Source organism: Engraulis encrasicolus, chromosome 12 (genome assembly GCF_034702125.1).
Source record: "Engraulis encrasicolus isolate BLACKSEA-1 chromosome 12, IST_EnEncr_1.0, whole genome shotgun sequence".
Classification (NCBI taxonomy): domain Eukaryota; kingdom Metazoa; phylum Chordata; class Actinopteri; order Clupeiformes; family Engraulidae; genus Engraulis; species Engraulis encrasicolus.
This window is the reverse complement of record NC_085868.1, coordinates 42,626,670-42,646,282: the sequence shown is the minus strand read 5'-3', so window position 1 is coordinate 42,646,282 and position 19,613 is coordinate 42,626,670. Positions and strand designations below refer to the sequence as shown.

General features: G+C 46.7%; 2 protein-coding genes across 2 annotated transcripts; both read left to right on the top strand.

Moving 5' to 3' along the window:
- Window positions 1–3,207: 3,207 nt before the first annotated feature.
- On the top strand, window positions 3,208–5,817 carry LOC134459557 (uncharacterized). Its single transcript, XM_063211916.1, has one exon. The coding sequence runs from the start codon at window positions 3,208–3,210 to the stop codon at window positions 5,815–5,817; it is 2,610 nt and encodes an 869-aa protein (XP_063067986.1).
- A 6,190-nt stretch (window positions 5,818–12,007) lies between these two features.
- Window positions 12,008–15,334, top strand: LOC134459827 (uncharacterized). Its single transcript, XM_063212279.1, has one exon. It carries the CDS (start codon window positions 12,032–12,034, stop codon window positions 15,191–15,193), a length of 3,162 nt encoding a protein of 1,053 aa, XP_063068349.1. The 5' UTR covers window positions 12,008–12,031; the 3' UTR covers window positions 15,194–15,334.
- The last annotated feature ends 4,279 nt before the right edge of the window (window positions 15,335–19,613 follow it).

The window sequence follows — 19,613 nt, the reverse complement described above, 5'->3', positions numbered from 1 at the left end:
GTATTATATGTTGGTCTGTCTGTTTGTTTTCCTTGCAAGGGGGTTTGCGGCTCTGCCGTGGTATGCGCATTTGTGAGAAGGTTATCTCACTGGATTTGGGTACCCATGTAGCTAAGGGTTTTTAGCTGCGGTGTGTTTGTCTGTCTTTGTTTGTTGTCTTGCAAGAAGGTTTGCGGCTTTGCCGTGGTATGCGCATTTTGTGAGAAGGTTCTCTCACAGGTTATCGGGATCCCGGGTAGCTAAGGGTTTTTGGCTGCGGTATGTTTGTCTGTCTCTTTGTTTGTTTAAAGGCCTAAAATATGAATAGCTATTGTGAATTGCTGAAGTAAACCGTGCTTTGAAGAGCTTGGGTTTTGATAAATGCTTAAAAGGTGTATGAATGTGAACTAAAGTGTGAATGTTGCCTTTGTTTTTGTGTTAATGGTAGATGAAAAGGACCCTGGTCATTGAAGAGCTTCCTATAAAGCCTGTAAAGTATCTCGTATCCGGGACCACGACGTTGTGCGATGAGTGTGATGTGTTTGAGGCTGTGGAGAAGTGGCTGATTGACGGACTCCGTGCACGCAGTGGCTATCCACTCGACTTCCAGCTCCCATCTTACCTAGCACAGCCCCGAGCGGGAGGAGCCCCACCCGTAAAGCCCCTAGTGGAAGAAGCCCCACCCGTACAGCCCCAAGTGGAAGAAGCCCCACCCGACTCACCTAACCCCTATAGCCCGACTGTACCGGAAAACTGTGATGAACTTAATGATAACTTTCTTACTGATGTTCTGCCAGATCTTCACGACATAGAAGAATACATATTCGCTCTTGCTGACAGCCCATTTATAGATGAGGATCAGCAAGGAGACGAAGTAGAGGAGGCAGGGCAAGAGGCTAGGGAGGTAGAAGATCCTGGCGAGGGAACGTCAGGGACAATTGCAAGGCAAGATAGTGAGGATTGGGAGCACAACAGAGCGCTTCTTGAGGCAAGGTTTAGCGTGCGTGTCGAGAAGCAGATAGCAAAGCTAAAACAGTGGGGACAAGGATTACTGGGGAGGGGTGTGTCTGGGGAAAGGATTGATGAGATCATAACTCAGGGGGAGAGTGAGTTGCATGCGTGGAAGGAAGCTTATGTGTCAAATTTGAGCCAAGAGGGAGAAGAAGCAGAGATTGGTAACGTGATCGAGAGAAAGAATAGAGAGATAGCACAACTTGAGCAAGAAAGTGAGAGATTAAAGTGGCGAGGGCCTCGCACCACGAGGAGGCTTCCTGAGGGAAAGTGGTGCCCAAGCACCCTGGTGTCAGGGACAGAGATTACCATACTGAACTTAAAAGGTACAGGGAAATACCAAGTGAACACAAGATCTAAATTCCAGGTGAATGCTAAAACTAAGCGCACCACAAACAACAGGTCTAGCCTTCCCACTGACCTGCCTTACTTGGCCCTACACAGGGTAATTGATGAATCCTGTGCTATTCTCCGTCCAGGAGAACTAGTGAGACGAGCTCTGATTGATTCATTGTACAAGCATACTAGAAGGACGGAAAGCAAGAGCAGTGAATAAAAGATTGCCCAAGGTGACTATAGCCTGTATGCCTTAAAACCTTTGAAGAAGTTCTTGCATTTAACATTGGTATAACTCTATGTTACTCTGTGTGAAAAAGGTCTAAGCACTTATTTACCTGGACTGTTTGTATCGATGAATGCCATATTAAAGGACATTGTATGTGACTAGGCACGGACAGCTCCTTAAGAGCTGCTGCATGAAGGGCACTGTTTATGAAATCAAACCATTGCTGAACTTCAAAGTAAATAGACCACAAGGTACTTATGTTAGTCATGCACTGTTAGACAAAATTGTATTGGGTCACGGTGTCCCCGAAAATAAACTTGATCACAAAGGGGACTATGTTTTGTATGTCACTCAAATAAATTTTAAATAAAAGGAAGAAGGCGGAAAACTGAAATAAGGTGTGGAACTGGGTAATTAATCATAACGGGTTTATGAAATGAATGCAGATCATACCTATTGCAATCAAAAACAAAGTAAAGTCTTGATAATTAGGAAAACAGAAGACGGAAATTACGCAATAAGTGAAGTAAAACTAAATCCCTTAGGGGAAAGTGAAGTACATACTGTACACTGTAGCTCAAGACTAGCACTGCTAGTATACATAGAGTTAAAACTAATAGAACACAACTAATATATTTTGCAGTCACTCATCAGCATACCCCTAAAAGAGATTCTTTAAATACACGGTACAATATCGATAGATTTCCACAACTTTCCAAAAAGCATAAGGGGCGTTAATAAACAGATCACGCACCATGGCAGAAATAACCCCAATACAAATGGTCATCAGGAGTAATGCGGCCAGTCGGCTGGTCGTGGAAAATGTAAGTAAAAAATGGGCTGAGAGGACTAAAAAGGACGCCACCCCATGGCCTAAAGAAGGATCACTCCTAATGTCCTTGCTAGTGCAGATGGAGGAGAAAATAAAAAACTATAAAAAAGCAGAAAGAGGAGAGAAAAGGCTCGTTAAACGAGAAACAGAGCTTGAAGTCCTGAAGGAGTTCATGAGACTAGGCGCGCAACACATCGAGGAAAGCAAGATGAAGGAAAAGAACAAGAAAATTGAGGCAGCTGGGGACCCAGGGCCAGCAAGGCCCCCTCCATATGCCCCTGCCACAGGGGCATGCCCTTCTGTTAGCCCACCAAACCAGCTCTATCCTGCAGTTCCAACACTGAGAGAAGGACCCACGGGAGGCCCACCATATACACAGATAGCAAGATCAAGAAAACACCAGTGCGCCCCGCACCATCAGGTTCCGGCCTGGATGTGCCCTAACATTGATGTTGGGGACGAAGTACATCTGGATTCAATAGGGCTTAAGGGGCCCACTGATGAACTAGTGACCCTGGTAAATGCCCTAGGTGATGGAAGAGCAGCCGCAAGAGGACTGGTTGAGGACGCAATGCATATTCGCCCTCAACCAATGACAACCAGAATGCCAGGAGGAAGGGACGGCAGAGGACCTGCCATGATGACCTCGACTCCAGCATGCCCGCCTGAAAGGGAGCAAGACCGACCCTCTGCCCTACAGTCCCCAATCACAGTCGGGGACTCGATGGAGCAGGTAAGTAGAGGAAACCGTGCGATGAGCCCTTTAAGACCAACGATGGACCCAACATCAGGAGGAAGCCGTGCAGTGAGTCCCACAAGCATGGCAACCCGACACGAAACACTATTGGAGAGTGTCAACCCAGATAACCTTGCGGCCCAGACCACAGCGCTGCTGGAGTCCTGGGACAGAGAAGGAGCCGCCCAATACAACCGAATACTGGAAGAAAGCGAGCTGAGAGGGAGCGGACCAGCAGTAACGTTCCAAGACCCAAGCTCCAGGACTAGTTCCCCAGGAGGAAGGGCAGAAGTGAGACGAAGCAGTGTGACCAGCCAGCATCCAGGACAACCAAGTGCAACTACACAAAGAAGCACCTTCGTCGTCAGCCAACCCACCAGGAGGACGACTGAGGGGCATGGAAGCAAGGAACCAGCAACAGAGCAGAGATCCTCTCTCCCGCAATGGGCTGAGAGAGGACTATGGAATATCCAAGACAGGATGAACGAAGCATTCAATGACAAATTCACCTTACAAGACAGGGTCAACACTGAAGCAAGAAGAGAGCGAGGAGAAATCCGCGCACACCATCAAGATCTCAAGAATGAGGTAAGACTCCTGGGCAACCACGTCGACAAGCGACAAAGTCGACATGAGGACTGGCTGAAGGGTCTGGAACGAGGACAGCATGACGATCTGATGACAGGAGTGATAATTGAACAACAAATGGAGAACGTCAATTCAAGGGCAGCCCGGACGGAAGAAGCCCTAAGAAAACTGGGAGAAGTCATTGAAAGGACAAGACAGGAGACCCGTGAGGAAAACAGGGAATTGTGGAAAGAAACCCAGAAAGTCAAAGCTGACGCGCGCAAACTAAGAGAAGATACGGTCCGCGACAGTGAAGACATACTGAATCTGACCCGGACCTTACATGAGATCCTGGAGGACAACGATGATGAGGAAGGCTCCGAGGAAGAATCCGAGAAGGAAGAAGACGGATATGAGGAAGAAGAAGACGAGGAAGATGAACACGGGTCACTAAGAGATCCAGAAGGAGCAGTAGGATATGCCATACCCATGAGGGAAGGCGAGTGTCCCTCCTGTCACCAGATGTTCAGAGGAGCCAGAGGGTTGACACAACACAGACGACAATCCCAAAATCCAGCCTGTCAACAAGGGATAGTCAAGATACGACTGAACGACGACCAGCGAGAAACAATGTTGCTCCTATCCCCGGCCATGACTGCTCTAGGCCTGAAGAGCCTCAAGAAAATGAAGAAAGGAGTAGAAAAAGGAGTCAGCACCATGCGCCGAGGAATGAAGAAAGGGCTGGACGAGATAGAATGCGGAGTTAAAAAGGGCATCAACAAATCCAGGAAAGGATTGGAAAAGGAACGGAAAGAAGATAAGAAGAGACAAAAGCACCGACCCAGGCCCATGGAGGAGGAGACAGATGAATCGGAGCATGAAGCAGAAATAATGGCCCCACTGGTAATCAAGAACAACCGAATCAACTATGAACCATGGAAGCACAGCGACTGTGAGTCCTGCATGAACAAACTGCCAGTGCTGGAGGACGGGGCAGGAATGTGGATAAGCCAGTTTGAAAAGGAAATGATCAACATTCATGTGACCCTAGGAGATGTGAAGTACCTCCTCAACAAAACTATAGGATATGCAGACACTGATGCTGTCTTTAAGGCAGCAGGACTAGGGGACATCATGTCACATTCCGCTAAGGATTGCTACAACCTGAACCACTTCCGCTCGAAGATTTGGGAGGAGCTACGGAAAAAGTACCCGACTAGATGCACAGGAGATTTTATAGGAAAAATGAAGGACGATGACAACCCAGCAGTATTCATCAGCAAGGCAGCACAGGAGTATAAGATAAGAATGGACAGAGAACCTGACTCTGCACCGGCTGACCGCATGATGTTCAGGAAAGCAATCATGAATGCTCTCCCAGAGGCCGTGAGGGCAAAAGTAAAGGCGGAATCACGTATAGAAACCACCTCACGGGAAGAATTCACCACCATAGTGGTCTACCATGTCAACTCATACAGAGAAGAGCAAGAAGAGAGAAAACGCCGCAATGAAGACGCACTATACAAATTAACTCAAATGCAGATCCAGGAGGTAAGCAAGAATGCCAAAAAGGAGAAACTGGGAATCCAGGCTGCCGTAGTAAATCAAGGAACCAATCTAACCCCTCAACAAGCACCAGGAGGCGGGAGTCAGCCTCCTGTGAGTGCCCCTGCGAATGCCCCTGTGAGTGCCCCTGTGGGTGCCCCTGTGAGTGCCCTGGAACAAGCACAACTCGCCACACAACAGCAACTAGGGCTCCTGCAACAATCAATTCAAACCTTGGTAAACAACCAGCAGAGAGGCCAAGGACAGAGACAGTGGAACCCAAATAGACAGCAAAAGGGAAGACAGGGAGGACAGGGCCAGGGAAATAACCAAGGTAACCAACAACAATTCAATAACCAACCAGGTTGCTGGACATGCGGAGACCTGAATCACATAAAGAGAAATTGCCCCAAATGGCTGAGCCAACAGGGCCTGAACCCGCAGCAACTTGGACAGCAACAACAACAGGCTGTGAATGACCCAACAGGAACCAACACAGGGGCAGGAGGACTGCAACAAATCCCACAAACACAAACCGGAGCCCAAGGGCCAGCTTCCCCGTATGGGGGAGCCCCTTATTGACGAGGCCCAGAAAAGCCAAGGGAGGGTCAGCTCCTTGTAATATCAAAAGGAGCCGATGGAGAACCCCAGCTCAGGGTACTCATTGCGGGGAAGAGCGTTAAATGCTTAGTCGACACTGGCGCCACATACACCTGTCTTCAGCCAATAGATGCCCTGCACCTCCCGTTGTCCAAAGGAAAATTCCGGAAGACTGTTGGCTTTTCAGGGGAAACACAATTGAGCCCCATGACCGTTCCAGTGACAATTAGAATTGAAGACAGGGAAATCAAAATTCCAATATTAATAGCTGAAAGTACCCCAGTCAACCTCCTTGGAAGAGACGCGCTCTGTAGATTGGGACTGAGTATAGAGTGTACACCCGAGGGAGTTGAGATTCCAGGACTATCAAAGCAAATGGTAGCAAGACTTGTTGATACACCTGAGGCTCAAGAAACAGCAGACCCAGAGTGGTATAGATCTGAAATTGACCAACCACGACAAGTATACTGGATAAGTAATTTCGAACCAAATATCAAACACATAACTGAAAGAATCGAGCGAGAAGTCTTTAAAAGAGAAACACATGAATTACTAAGGACACCACGGACGCCATATCACTGTACATTACAGTTTGATAAGGGAATTAATAAGGAGAGGGAAGAGAAGTGGTTAAGAGATATGGACCCAGAAACCTTATATCCAATGGAAATACACGCCATTATTATTGCGGCTGAAGGAATAGCTGCTGATGTGCGATTCGGGAAAGGACCATTACGAGAGAAACTTATACATCACTTCCAGATGCCAGGAACCACTCCACATATCACCCTCAGAGTGGGGAGAGGATTCCGGGCCCAAGATATGGGCCCCATAATGCTAAGGGCGAGATATGCTGAGTGGCAGCCCCTCCAGGAAAAGCGAGAAGGATGGCAATTATCTAGCTCTGGAAGTGGAGGAAATCAAATGTACAAACTCACGAATGAAGGGTACCCAGAGAAATACTGGGGAAGCCCACAGGTAGTAATACTGGATGAAAATGCAGACTCCGGAGATCCAGAAGTTAAGTACACCAAAGATTGTCCATACGGAAACCCCTACTGTCTCTATAGGCTGTTTGGGGGATCAGGATATAGGTGTTGGGACACAGACAACCATGTCCCATTCACTTCCAAAGACCCAGACTGGGACCGGTTCGCATTTCGCTCTCATTATGCAAGATGGCAGGGACATGGGGCAGATGGGAGTAGACTAATTCGGTGTCCAGAACCATGTCCCTATGGAGAAGATGATTGTGAATGGTGCAGCCATGCGCCCAAGCCTAACCTCTATCCAAGAGATAACCGGAGGATAGAGAGTACGGAATTAGAAACACCCGACTCATCAGATGAGACACCCCAACACAACCATGATTTTATGGCATTAGGATGCGCGATATGCCGTAGGGAAAAGTGCCCTATCTGTAGGAACAAGCCCTGTAAGCAGAAAAGAACAGCAGGAGTGTGCACAATACTAGATGAAACAGAACCAAGTGATCCAATAGACTTGCAGCTAGCCCATGTACCAAAGTCAGTATGGTCCCAAGGGGATGGAGATATCGGACTGATAACATCAGCCAGCCCGGTAGAATTTAAGCTAAAACCCCATGCAGTGCTTCCATTCCAGCGTCAACATCGGCTGGGTGACGAGCCCAGAGAGGGAATACGGGGAACCATCGAGGAGCTACTCAAGGCAGGGGTACTGCAAGAAGTGGCAAAGGCGTACTGTAACACCTCCATTTGGCCCATACTAAAGGCAGATGGAGTTCGATGGAGAATGATACAAGATTTAAGGCCTATCAATGACATAGTTGAGGATTATCCTGCAGACGTGCCAAATGCACACGTATTACTTACCAATATCCCAAAAGAGGCCAAATACTTCTCGGTACTTGATTTAGTACAAGCATTCTTCGCAGTACGAGTAGCATCATCATGCCACGGCCTATTTGCGTTCCAATACGAAGGAAAGACTCTCTTGTACACTAGACTCCCCCAGGGGTTTAAGCACTCGCCGCACGTGTTCAATCAAGTGTTAACGGAAGATCTAAAACACGTAGATTGCAAATCAATCCTCTTGTCGTATGTCGATGACATATTAATAGCTTCGCCTGACAAAGAAACGTGCGAGAAGGACACAGCACAAGTATTAGAGGTGCTGGCAGAAAGAGGGTACAAAGTGTCCAGGAAAAAGTTGCAGTTTGCACAAACACAAGTAATCTACCTTGGACGACTGATATCCCAAGAAGAGAAGAGGCTAGCCCCTGAACATATAGCAGCAATAACTAAAGCACCCAAACCGATAACTGTGAAGCAATTAATGTCATTCATAGGACTGATAGGATTCAGCAGTGAATGGATAGAATGCTATGAGCAAAAGATTGCCCCTCTGAGGGCTCTGATAACAAGTGCCGGTACGGATAAATTATCAAATCGGTTAACATGGAACCATGATGCAGAACAAGCGTTTGAGGGAATAAAACAACAGATGCAGACAGCGCCAGCGCTGGCCATGCCCGATTATACAAAGCCATTTAATCTATATGTCACAACTAGGAAGGAGCCTGGGCGAGACACATATATGGCCGCAATCTTGTCTCAGAGCCAGTGCGTCGGAAGAGGGAGACAAGCAATTGCTTACTATTGCACCAAACTCGACAGCGTGGCACAAGGTTATCCGCCATGTTATCAAAGTTTGGATGCCGTATATGTGGCCTATACCAAGGCAAGCGCCTTGACGATGGGATGGCCTGTAACCATTTACACAAGCCATGCGATAGCCCAGTTAGCAGAGCAGGGAAGGTTCTGTCTGACTCCGCAGAGACAGTTACGATATTATAACCTTCCATTCGCTGTAGATGTAACAATAAAAACGTGTGACATGGCTACCAACCCTGCTGATTACATACCAGCAGATTATGACGGAGAACCACATGCATGTGTGGCACAATCCAAAGCATTTTCAAAATTGAGGGAGGACTTAGCAAGCGAACCTCTAGAGAGAGGAAATGTCTACTTTGTAGACGGATCAAGCCATAACTATGACAACAAAACACATGCAGGATTTAGTGTGGTTGAATGGCTCACCTCACAATTTGTGACAGTAATGTGTGAACCATGTGCCCAGCCATGTTCTGCGCAGCTAGCAGAACTAAAGGCGTTAACTGCAGCGTGCCAATTGGGGAAAGGAAAAGAAGTGACCATTCACACAGACAGTGCATATGCCCACAGTGTGTGTCATGTACATGGGGCACAGTGGAAACAAAGAGGATTCAAGAAAACGGACGGCAGTCCAATCCAACATATGCATCAAATAGTGCAGCTGCTTAAGGCTATGATGCTGCCAGACAGATTGGCCATTTGTAAGTGCAAAGCGCATACCAAAGGGCAGGACTATATCACATTGGGCAACGCAAAGGCAGATGAGGTCGCCAAAGAAGCAGCGCTTAAGGCCAGACATCTGGTGACCAAGCCTGAGACAACCGTCATGGTAGTACAACCAGCCACCATCCAATGGCATATAATGGCAGAAAGGGGAGTGCGAGTTAGGTGCCCAGCACCATGCCCATTCCCATCCAAAGAAGAGTGTAAGTGGTGCTCACAGTGGATAGACAGTCAGAATCACAAACATACGGTCGAGCCATTAGTATGTGCTCTGTGCCAGAGGTCAGAATGCCCGGAGTGTGCCAGCAGATATTGTGAACCACGATACCCTGATACCATGTTACCCGCCATCATAGGGAAAGAAAGAGGAGGAAGACGTACCAAGAAGGAAAAGGAGTTTGGGTATGAAGCACAGGGGAGGATGGTACCAAATCCAGATAACCGAACACCTATACCAATTACTAGAGGATTAGTATCCAGAGAAACAGCATTAAATATCAGCGTAAGACCAGTATTTTTACAAGAATATACACCCTCGAACTTAGGAAATTCCCTGGTGAACCCAACAGACCAATACCTCACAAATATAGGGGGAGTGTCAGGAATTATCCAACACTTGGCAGGAAATGACTATCAAGAAGAATGTGAGACCCGGATATCTCAGATAGGCCCTTTACAGCCAGGAGAAGTGTTCGAAACCAAACCATATAACTTAGGTTGGGCCTTTCATCGTATAATACACGTCCCTATGGTATACAGGAATGGATTGACTGGGCCTGAAGGGTCTGCCCAAGTATTGAAAGGGTTATACAAGAATGCATTCCAGACATGTACAGCATATGAAGCCCGAGTGATAACCGTCCCATTATTCGGATGTGGGGAGTATGGACATGACCCAGCCATTAGCATGGCCGCATTACTAGAAGCAGCTGAAGAGTGCATAGGCAGGCATAGAGTAGATATACTTGTGCCTGACCTGTGCCAGGCAGTTGTATTAACTAAATATCTTAAAGCAGTAGTAATGGGGAAGTATTGGAAGCAAGAGAAATCAGGCCTCTGCAACTGGGTAGAGGGCCGCGAGCCTAATTGGGAAGAAGACTCAGAAGACGAGTCAATAGCACTCAGAAAGGGACGAAAGCAGAAAGCAAGGATGTGGGTAGAAGGCCATAAGCACTACATGAGGAAACTGACCCCAGAACGAGAGGAAGAGAAAACCATGGGAGTGCTGGTAGACCCACACCCCCACTACCATCAGGTGAGAGGGTTGCCCTGTCCCTACATGAAGGGGCAAAACGAGGGTTGCGAGTGGTGTAGCTCCGGAATAGGAGATGAACACTTCCACCACTTCGAGCCATTAATATGTGCTCTCTGTCAACGAGCAGACTGCCCTTTATGTGCTGACTTCCCATGCATACCTAAGGGTACACCCATACCAATACCTGCGAAGAGGCTCCAATGCCCAGTGCAGGGAGACTCTGAGGATGACACTGAGTCTTGGAGCCCAACAAACGAGACAGATAGAGAGTTTGCAGGGCGGGTGTTAAGGGGGCGGGTGATACCTATCCGTGAGCGAGGAAGAACAAACCTAACAATACCTGAATTTTACTATGATCATATAAGACCTATACAAGAAGCAGCTTCTGAATGGGAGAAACAAGCTTGGGAAGAGAGGGGTGCAGTGCAAGACCAGACTGGTCTTTGGCGATTTGTTGACGGGCGAATAGTAGCGCCACATAGCTTCTTAGATACTATTATCTGGGTTGCTCATGAACCTGATCATTGTGCAAAAGGGGAGGTGAAGACCCAAGTCCTCAAATCAGGATTCTGGGCCCCTGGTCTACAAGACAGAATATCCTTTGTCCTTCGACATTGTAGAATCTGCAGTATGAACAACATTAGAAAAGGTACAGCTCCACGACCCCTAGGACACATTCCCCTTCCTGATGGGCCATTTAAACATTTACAAATGGACTACATAGACATGATCAAAACAGTGAGAGGTATGAGATATGTGTTAGTAGTGGTGTGTAGATTCTCGAGATGGGTTGAAGCATGTCCCAGCCCAAGGCAGGATGAGAAGACTGTTACTAACTTTTTGACAAGAGAACTGGTGCCCCGCTTTGGAATTCCTGAGACTATTTCCAGTGACAATGGGCGGAGCTTCATCGCTAACGTGTGGAAAAAAGTAGCCCAGCGCATGCGTATACGACTGAGGTTTGGATGTATATATCATCCTCAAAGCCAAGGGATGGTGGAGAGAGCAAATGGTACGCTGAAGAACAAGGTACTAAAAATCACTCAAAGTACAGGTTTGAACTGGGTGGATGCCCTGCCGCTGGCATTAATGAAAATGAGATGTGAGGTAAACCGAAGCACCCACTTGACACCACACGAAATGCTCACGGGGAGGGCTATGCCAACCCCAAGATTGCGAGATGGACAGGGACCGCCCGCCGAGGCGTTGAGTCGAGAAATAAGACAGTATATTTTGCAACTGTGTAATATTCACAAAACTATTTATAATGAGCAACAGGCAAGAGAAAGACGTCTGGGGAGGAATGCAGAGGAAGAAGGGCTGCCGGTGCGTCCAGGGGACTACGTGTTCCTGAGAGTATTCAACCGATCTTGTCTGGACCCTAGAGCGGAGGGACCGTACAAGGTAGTGAAGGCCACCGGAAGAGCGGTAAGAGTTGAAGGTTCAGATGTGTGGTATCACCTTAACTGTTGTTACAGGGCACCAAGACCAAGTGGAGAATCCGAGGGTGAGAATGACCCGCCACCTGACCCTCCCGAGTCCTCCCCAAGAGGGGGTGACAATGATGATGACAGTGACGGACCACCAAGGGGGGCAGACCCAGGTCGGGATGAAGCCGGAGGGCCGTCCCAAACTCCGCCGATACCTCCTGGGCCTTCTGGGCCTGGGGCTCCTTCTCTCTTTTCTCCCGAATCTTTGTCAGCAGGTAACCATAGCAGTGATCCAGAGCTCCGGGAGGGTCGAGATCCAGGAGAAAACGTGGATCCGGTTGCCGCCGGAGACCCATCCAGTATCCCCGCGCCCGATGAAGGAGGGGACGAGGGGAGGGTACCTGCCGTGCCGAGCGACCGCGGACGAGATGACCCAGAGAGTGGCGGACCTGAGCAGCCGGATGATCCAGTCACCGAGCCAGGAGGAGAGGTCGTCGTGGGTCCGGATGCCGAGCACGGGGGAGCGGATGACCCTACAACCATCGATGACGGACAGCCGCCCCCAGCGGAGGAACCAGAAGTACCTAGAGGGGAGCCAGAGGAAGGCGTGGAGCAGAGGAGATCCCGTGATGAACGTCCCAGCCCCCTCAACGTCGGAAACGAGCTTCCAGACATTGAGAGGTGGCCAGCAGACCAACCTTTCGTCAGCGGAGGGTTCTTGGAAGACCTTAATGACCCAAACACTCCAGAATACGGGCCCGAGCCAGGAGGCGTTGGGCCCCAAGAAGACTCCCAACCACCCAGCGATCGAGAGAGTGTGGGAGGGCACGGGGCAGAGCAGGAGCACGTCGAAGACCTCTTCCCCGATGAACTCCTTGACCCCGAAACTTTCCGTAGACCGGCACCATCAGGTGGGTCATGGTCTGATTCAGCAGCTGACGACGGGGGTGCATGGGAAAGACTCTTATCAGAGTTCCCTGATGACTATGCAGTACGACAAGCCAACCTCCTCTCCAGACCTCACCTTTTCGGAACTGACGATGACCCAGTCACAGCAGCATACTGGGAGTATGATGAGTCCGAAGGTGAAAGCAAATCAGACACAGACACAGACACTGACACCCCTGGGAACAGATATCCCCCAGGAGGACGAAATGCTAGGCATAACTAGTTCAGGCAACGGAGGAATGGGAGACTTGGACACACAAACAGAGTTGACCAAGGGTATGACCCTGACACCTGAGGGCGTTGAACTTGAGAGGGGGTTGGGCAGGGATGACCTGCAGGTAGCCCAAAGTACCCCTGTTGGCTCCCAGGTATCAGGAAACGATGCCCTTATGAGATGTCCCTACACCCCAGACACAGTTGAATCCGTGTGGGTGTGGCAGTCAGGAGGCTTTAAAAGACTGGCTAATTTTAGCAGCGGACAGCAGGAAGAGCCGCGCGAAATACATGTCGCGAAAGAGATTAGGGCAAAAGTTTGGAACGATGTCGAGCAAAGAAGAATTATGATGCAGGTAACAGGCATGCAGGAAGGGGACCAGCACTACTTTGCATGTCTACAACGAACAACTAAGGACCCTGATAATTGGTCCCCTGCCGACATTTACATGCGTCGGTGGGATGCTAACACAGGACATCCCCGCAAGAAGCGTGAACTCACAAATGACATTTCTGAATGGTTTGAAACCAATGCCTGGCTCCACTGGGCAGACTTTACAGCCAGATCTTTATATCCTGAAGGGGACTGTTATGTGTGTTCCAAACAGTGGTTGAAAACCTATGCTGTTCCGGTCCCATTTTCTTTGTTAGATGGGTGGAAACAAGAGGAATCTGGTGTGGAGAAAGGGTTTCCTGCCTGGGGTGGAAATGTGGAAAACGTTTCATTTCCCCGGTGTGTACTTGAAATTGGTAGTGCAGACCATCCTTGGAACAATCCCAACCGTTTCCAAAATGGGGTACTAGTATTGGATGTATGTAAAAGGAAGTTCCCAAACATAACTGAAAGCCAAGATGCATGGATAAAGGACTATGCAGTAGACAGAACGGCAAAATATGAGTGCTTTCATGGCCCAGCTCAAAATAAGACAAGATGGCGTGGCACCATCCCCGATGATCTTGGGGATGACTGGGAGGATGTGGGCACCTTTAAGGGAAGGTGTGGGCACACATGGACAAGGGACTTAAGTGGTACTTGGGGAGTACTAGACGCATGTCCATCTGCAGGCCCAAATCCAGTGCATGCCGTTTGTGCTCTGGAAAACGGATTTAGCCCATATCACCCAGGCATAATAGCAACAATGACTCCAATTGACGAGTTCTTCTGGGCCTGTGGACCAAAATATGGTTTACGGAAAACACTGCCATGGAATTGGTCAGGTACGTGTGCGTGGGTGAGGATAGGGCAGAGAACAAATATCCTTCCCCTATCCAGACTAAATTCCACTGATTACATAGACAATGCTATCAAACGGTCTAAAAGATCCTCCGACTCAAGTCTGCCGAGTTTTAAAATGACCTCAATAGAAGACGTGCCAACCGAATTCACTGCCCGGGATAGGGTTATAGGGGGATTTGTAGCTGCAATACCAATCATTGGGACAGCCCTGATGGTTTCAGAAAACATTAAATGGATAAATTTCGTTTATTACAATCAACAGCAATTCATGAACTACACAATAACGGCGTTGGATGTCCTTAATGAAAGACTGAACTGGTTAACCGAGAGCTTGGTCGCAAACAATAAGATGACGCTTCAATTACGTCTGGTAGTTGACTGGCTAGCAGCAAAGGAAGGAGGCATGTGTGCGATAGTTGGGGAAGATTGTTGTACTTGGATCCCCGCAGCGTATAACCCTGACTTGGACAACCAATTCCAAGAGGCCATGTCCAATCTGATACGAGTAAGAGATGTAGCCCATTACCATGCAGGGAAGGACAAAGGGCTAGACTGGTCAGGAGTAGGAAACTTCTTCTCATCAGGTTGGGCGTCACTGACAAACACCATAGGCTCCTTTGGGACCACCTTTCTGGGCTGGGTACTTAAGGTGATGTTGGGCGTAGTGATAGTGGCTGCCCTGGTGTGTTGCATAACTGCATGCTGTGGGAAGATCTGTTCTAAAACTTTCACTAATGTCATTGAGAAACAACTGATAGTCCTAGGCCCAATGGAAGAACTCACCAGAAGGGAGAATGTACTTGACCCAGACGTTGAAAATCGTCTCTATGAACTAATGGGCAGGGCTCAAGATGAGGGGTTTCAAGAAACAGAGTTCCAGTCAAGTCGAGTGTGAAACTCCCTGTATGCGAAAGCTAGTGTCGCAAAGGGGGGAGGTAGGGAGTTTGTTAAATTTGTTTCAATTCACACTGATCTCCATTTGTTCATCTTGAGTGGTATTATTCTAGCTGTTTATTTCTATTTTACATGGTTTATTCTTACATTTTGTTTTATGTCATGCCAAGATTTACCTATTTCTTTACTCGGGTTACTTTCCTTACTTTGTGTACTGATTCTATTTCTTGCATTCCTTATACTTTCTTCTATTTTAATTTTTTATTTCTTATCCTTTATATTCTATTTTATTTCATATTATTTTATTCCATTCTTCGCATTATTATTATCATTAACTATATTTGGAAGTTGGTGGAGACATTATAGGAGCGATTGACTTTTATTTCTTTCTCCTCTTTCAGAAAATCTCTCTAAGTTTATTTCGTTTTATTTTATTCTATGACCTACGTTGTTTTAAGTTGCGACCTGTGTTTCTCATTACTTTTATGTTCTGATTTATTTCATGCTCTTTTGTTTATTAACTATGTTAACTGCCTTTTTGTTTATTTTGTTATCTCTACCGTGACAAGCAGGAGTTCCTTTCCTAAAGTTATGTCGGTTTAGCATTTTTCTTTTGGAGGAACAAGGGTCGCTATATAACTGTGTTGTAGTACATGAAAATCTGTTGATCAACTGAGAAGTTGCAAGGTGTGAAAAGGTTGTTAGGGAGAGTTTTAGTCGAATACAGTGTCAGCCAGTCATGTGGACTGAAAACGGTGTGGTGCCCGACACTTTGCTGGACCACTTAGATGGCCAAGGCTTTAACTGCCTGGGATAACGAAGGACGATTGAGGGTTTTCTGTACATAATACCTCATGTGTGCCCGACTTATGCAAACAGTAGTCCAAGGGAGTGAAAGGGAGTGTAGAAGGAGGCAGACTGGTTGCATAGGCTGGGCTGGGGGTACATCTGCATGTAGAAGCTTTTATATATTCGATATAGGTAACGTTAATTTTTCTTTTGAGGACTAGCCCTCACACGCAAGGCCGCCCGTGATCTCTGTGATTAGGGTAGATTTCCGCTTGCTTATTACACTTATCATTATGATTATTTTACGCTTTTATGATTATAATTAGTTTATTAGTTTATTGGTACTTTTATTATTTAATGCTTAGATTAGTGTACGATTAGACTTATTATATATAGATTAAGTAGTATTATGATTAGGCCGAGTGCTCACTATATTATACAGATATATGCGTTATATGTAACCACATGTTAATCAGCTTAAAAAGCGATGACTTGAGGTCCCCCAGGAGAGGTCCATCCTAAATCTAAAAAGAAGGCGAAATTCTGTAAAAAGAAGAAACCCAGTTTGAGGGAACTCAAAAGGCCTGAACGTAAAAACGTGACGCTACTTAGCTTGGATGGTTGACACGACAAGTGGATGGTGATTCCCCGAGAAGGGACGTGACCACTGGCAAAGTGACCCCTAGCAAAGCGATGCTAGCGCAAAGCGATGCTAGTGAGGCTCCTGCAGAGTGAAGGAACGCCCAAGGCAGGGGTTCACCCAGTCGGAAGCCTGACTTGACCAGCTGAAAGTAGTCGTAACCATGTGCCCGAAGAAGTACCTATCAAAAGGGTCTTGCGTGATGCAGATCCGCCGATAGAGGTTCCCTCAGTAAAAGAAGAAGTCTGGGAAGTTAAAGAGGATAGGCATGGGCCCCTCCCGGGAGACCCAAGGATCTTAGAATAGATGAAGTAGTGTTAGTACCTAGGGGAGTTGATCAAATAAGGATCACTCTGACGATTATACTTATGCTTATGCAAACCCATATATATATTTCTAGTTAGGAGTAGTAGCATATTATCTGTATCTATAACATGTAATCGTTAAGACTATAAGATGTACTTAGATAATGATGTAGGAAACGTATAAAACAGGGAAATTTCATTCAAGAACCGTCTCGGGAATGCAAAGGTCCCTAGAAGGATACCAGATGGAACTCACACTCTCATGAGGCTTAATAAGCCTCAAAGGGGGGAATATGTGGAGGAAATCTGGTATATAGAGTGACAGATTAGTTTGTGCTTGCACCTAAAGGATAATAAAAACGAACCGTATATTATACTACTTGCATTATAATTATATTACTATTATTACGTTTATATACTTTTATTTCTATTATATCTGCATGTTTCAGTTCTTACTTTAAATATATTAACTACTCTCTTATGTTGAACAGAGACTCAGAAAACCAGAGTGTGTGTGTGTATGTGTGTTAGTAAGAGCAGCCACGCTTGACAGAGACAATGATGGGCAGTCTGCCAAATGCAGGTGTGCAGCACTGCCTGTACGAGGAGGCTTACATGTGGGCCTGTGTGTGTGTGTGTGTGTGTGTGCCTTAGCTTACATGCCCATGCCTTAAAGTGAGGAGAAGAAAAACATATTAATTAGTACATTAGGTAGGCGTTAAATTAGTTCTTATTAAAACTCTAGTTATGAAAAAGATAAAGGTGGTTATCCTTAGATATGACCATATACTAATAGAGAATCCCTCTCCACATACATATAATGTGGCTGACTGAAAGTCTACGTGAAGCTAGGCCGTTGCTGGGAAGTTCCCCATTGTAAGAGACCAAGGGGCGCGACGACCCAGAAGATTCAGCTAGCAGCAGATGTTGCTAAACCGAAACTGCACAGTTGGTGTTGCGGCATTAGTTCAACACTTATAGAGTTCGTTTAAATCCAGGCCTGCTCTCTGGGTGTTGAATGGGCATTGTGGAATTTACTGTGTGCCTTGCTTGAGTGCACCTGTATGCCCGTGACTCCAAAAGAACAAAACGGGAGTTTCCTCGTCCATGTAGGCAGGGACACCAACAGAGGAGGCCCATAATTGGGTCCTCAATACACAGTATACATTGGGTCAGAGGCCCTTTCAAATTGCTTTGTCCCAGGCCCAGTAACGTCCCTGCATGTAGGATCGAAACACAATGTACATACTGCAACTTCGTTAGATCTGGACATAAGTTATAGATAACGAAGGCTAGGTGACAGGTCTGATACCAGCTCCCAGTTTTAATGAAGAAAATGATTTAAGCACCAGAGGCGTATCTAGCCACCAGCTAGATACCAAGACCAACAATCGATTGGGACCCCTGAGCTCCTAGACAATGGATAGCAGCCTATACTATACTACAGTAGTGGTGATTTTGGTGCAGAAGTTCATTCTTTTGCACTTTCGCTTGGGGCCCATATGAACATAGAATTGCCTCTGGAAAGCACATGATGTCACTGTTCAGAATTAATTAAAAACCCAAAAACCCCCTTAAAAGTTATTCTTTTTGGAAAACTCCCGTCAATAAATCCACGATTATAAAATTTCCCCGACATATCATAACGTCATCTGATATTTGATTGGCCGAGAGGTGGTCAATCCAGGTGGACAAAGGACAGGGATTGGTCAGGTGTACAAGATGCCCCACACCTGGGAGCATAAAAGACGACGAGCCCAGAGCTCGGAAGGATTTTTGCCAACGGAGTCCCAGAGACCACCTGAAGCATCTCCTCAGTTGATCAACTTCGCGGTTTGCTGTCTGGCTTTTGCAGTAAGTAATTCTCGACTTTGGTTTATGGGACTTAGTTTATTGAAAAGACTTAGGCTCCGAGAAAAACTTAGTCTCGGAGAAAAACTCAGTCTCTGAGGAAAACTTAGTTTCTGAGAAAACTTAGTCTCTGAGAAAAACTTAGCCTTTGGGAAAACTTTGGTTTTGCAGAAACTTGTTGTCTTGCTGAAATGTTTCAAGTCTAAGATGTATTGCATTGGAAACTTGTACGTTGAACTTGTTTGTACAATGTCCCTAACCTGAGTCGAGTTAATAAAGTCTCCATCAACAATCTATGCTGGTGTATTTGCCTATTGATTGAATTGTCTTCTAACTTATCTCTATTTTATCCCATAATCACATGGTCTGGTGATTGTCACATCGATTGGAAACCACGACAGAACGTTGCGCGCTGGCACTGCCAGCTCGTCATTGCATAGCAACCATAGGCTACAATCAACTACTTTCGGAACTACTTTGCTTAGCGGAGCAGGTAATGCAACTAATGATGAAGGTAATTAATACAAATTTATTCGAAAATGAATTGTGGTATTTTTGTTGGTAATTGAACTATTGTATAAAAGCAATATGACCCTTGTGGTCGGGATGATGTTGACGGATATCCTCCCTGGTGTGATTGCCGACGGCACTCAGCCTTCGGTTTCGTGCCTATGGCCGAACCACGCCAAGGAGGATATCCGTCAACATCATCCCTCCCACTCGGGTCATATTGCTTAAATATCTTGCAAAAGCCCAATTCTGAAGTCATAATTTCATTAGCTGGTGGTCCCTCAAAAGTTGCTGTGGCCAGGCTGACAGCGGGGAAACTTTATTGT

What these genes read in the sequence shown, in the direction of transcription:
- LOC134459557 (XM_063211916.1), top strand. Translation starts at nt 3,208, where the DNA reads ATGGCAACCCGACACGAAACACTATTGGAGAGTGTCAACCCAGATAAC.
- LOC134459827 (XM_063212279.1), top strand. Translation starts at nt 12,032, where the DNA reads ATGATGATGACAGTGACGGACCACCAAGGGGGGCAGACCCAGGTCGGG.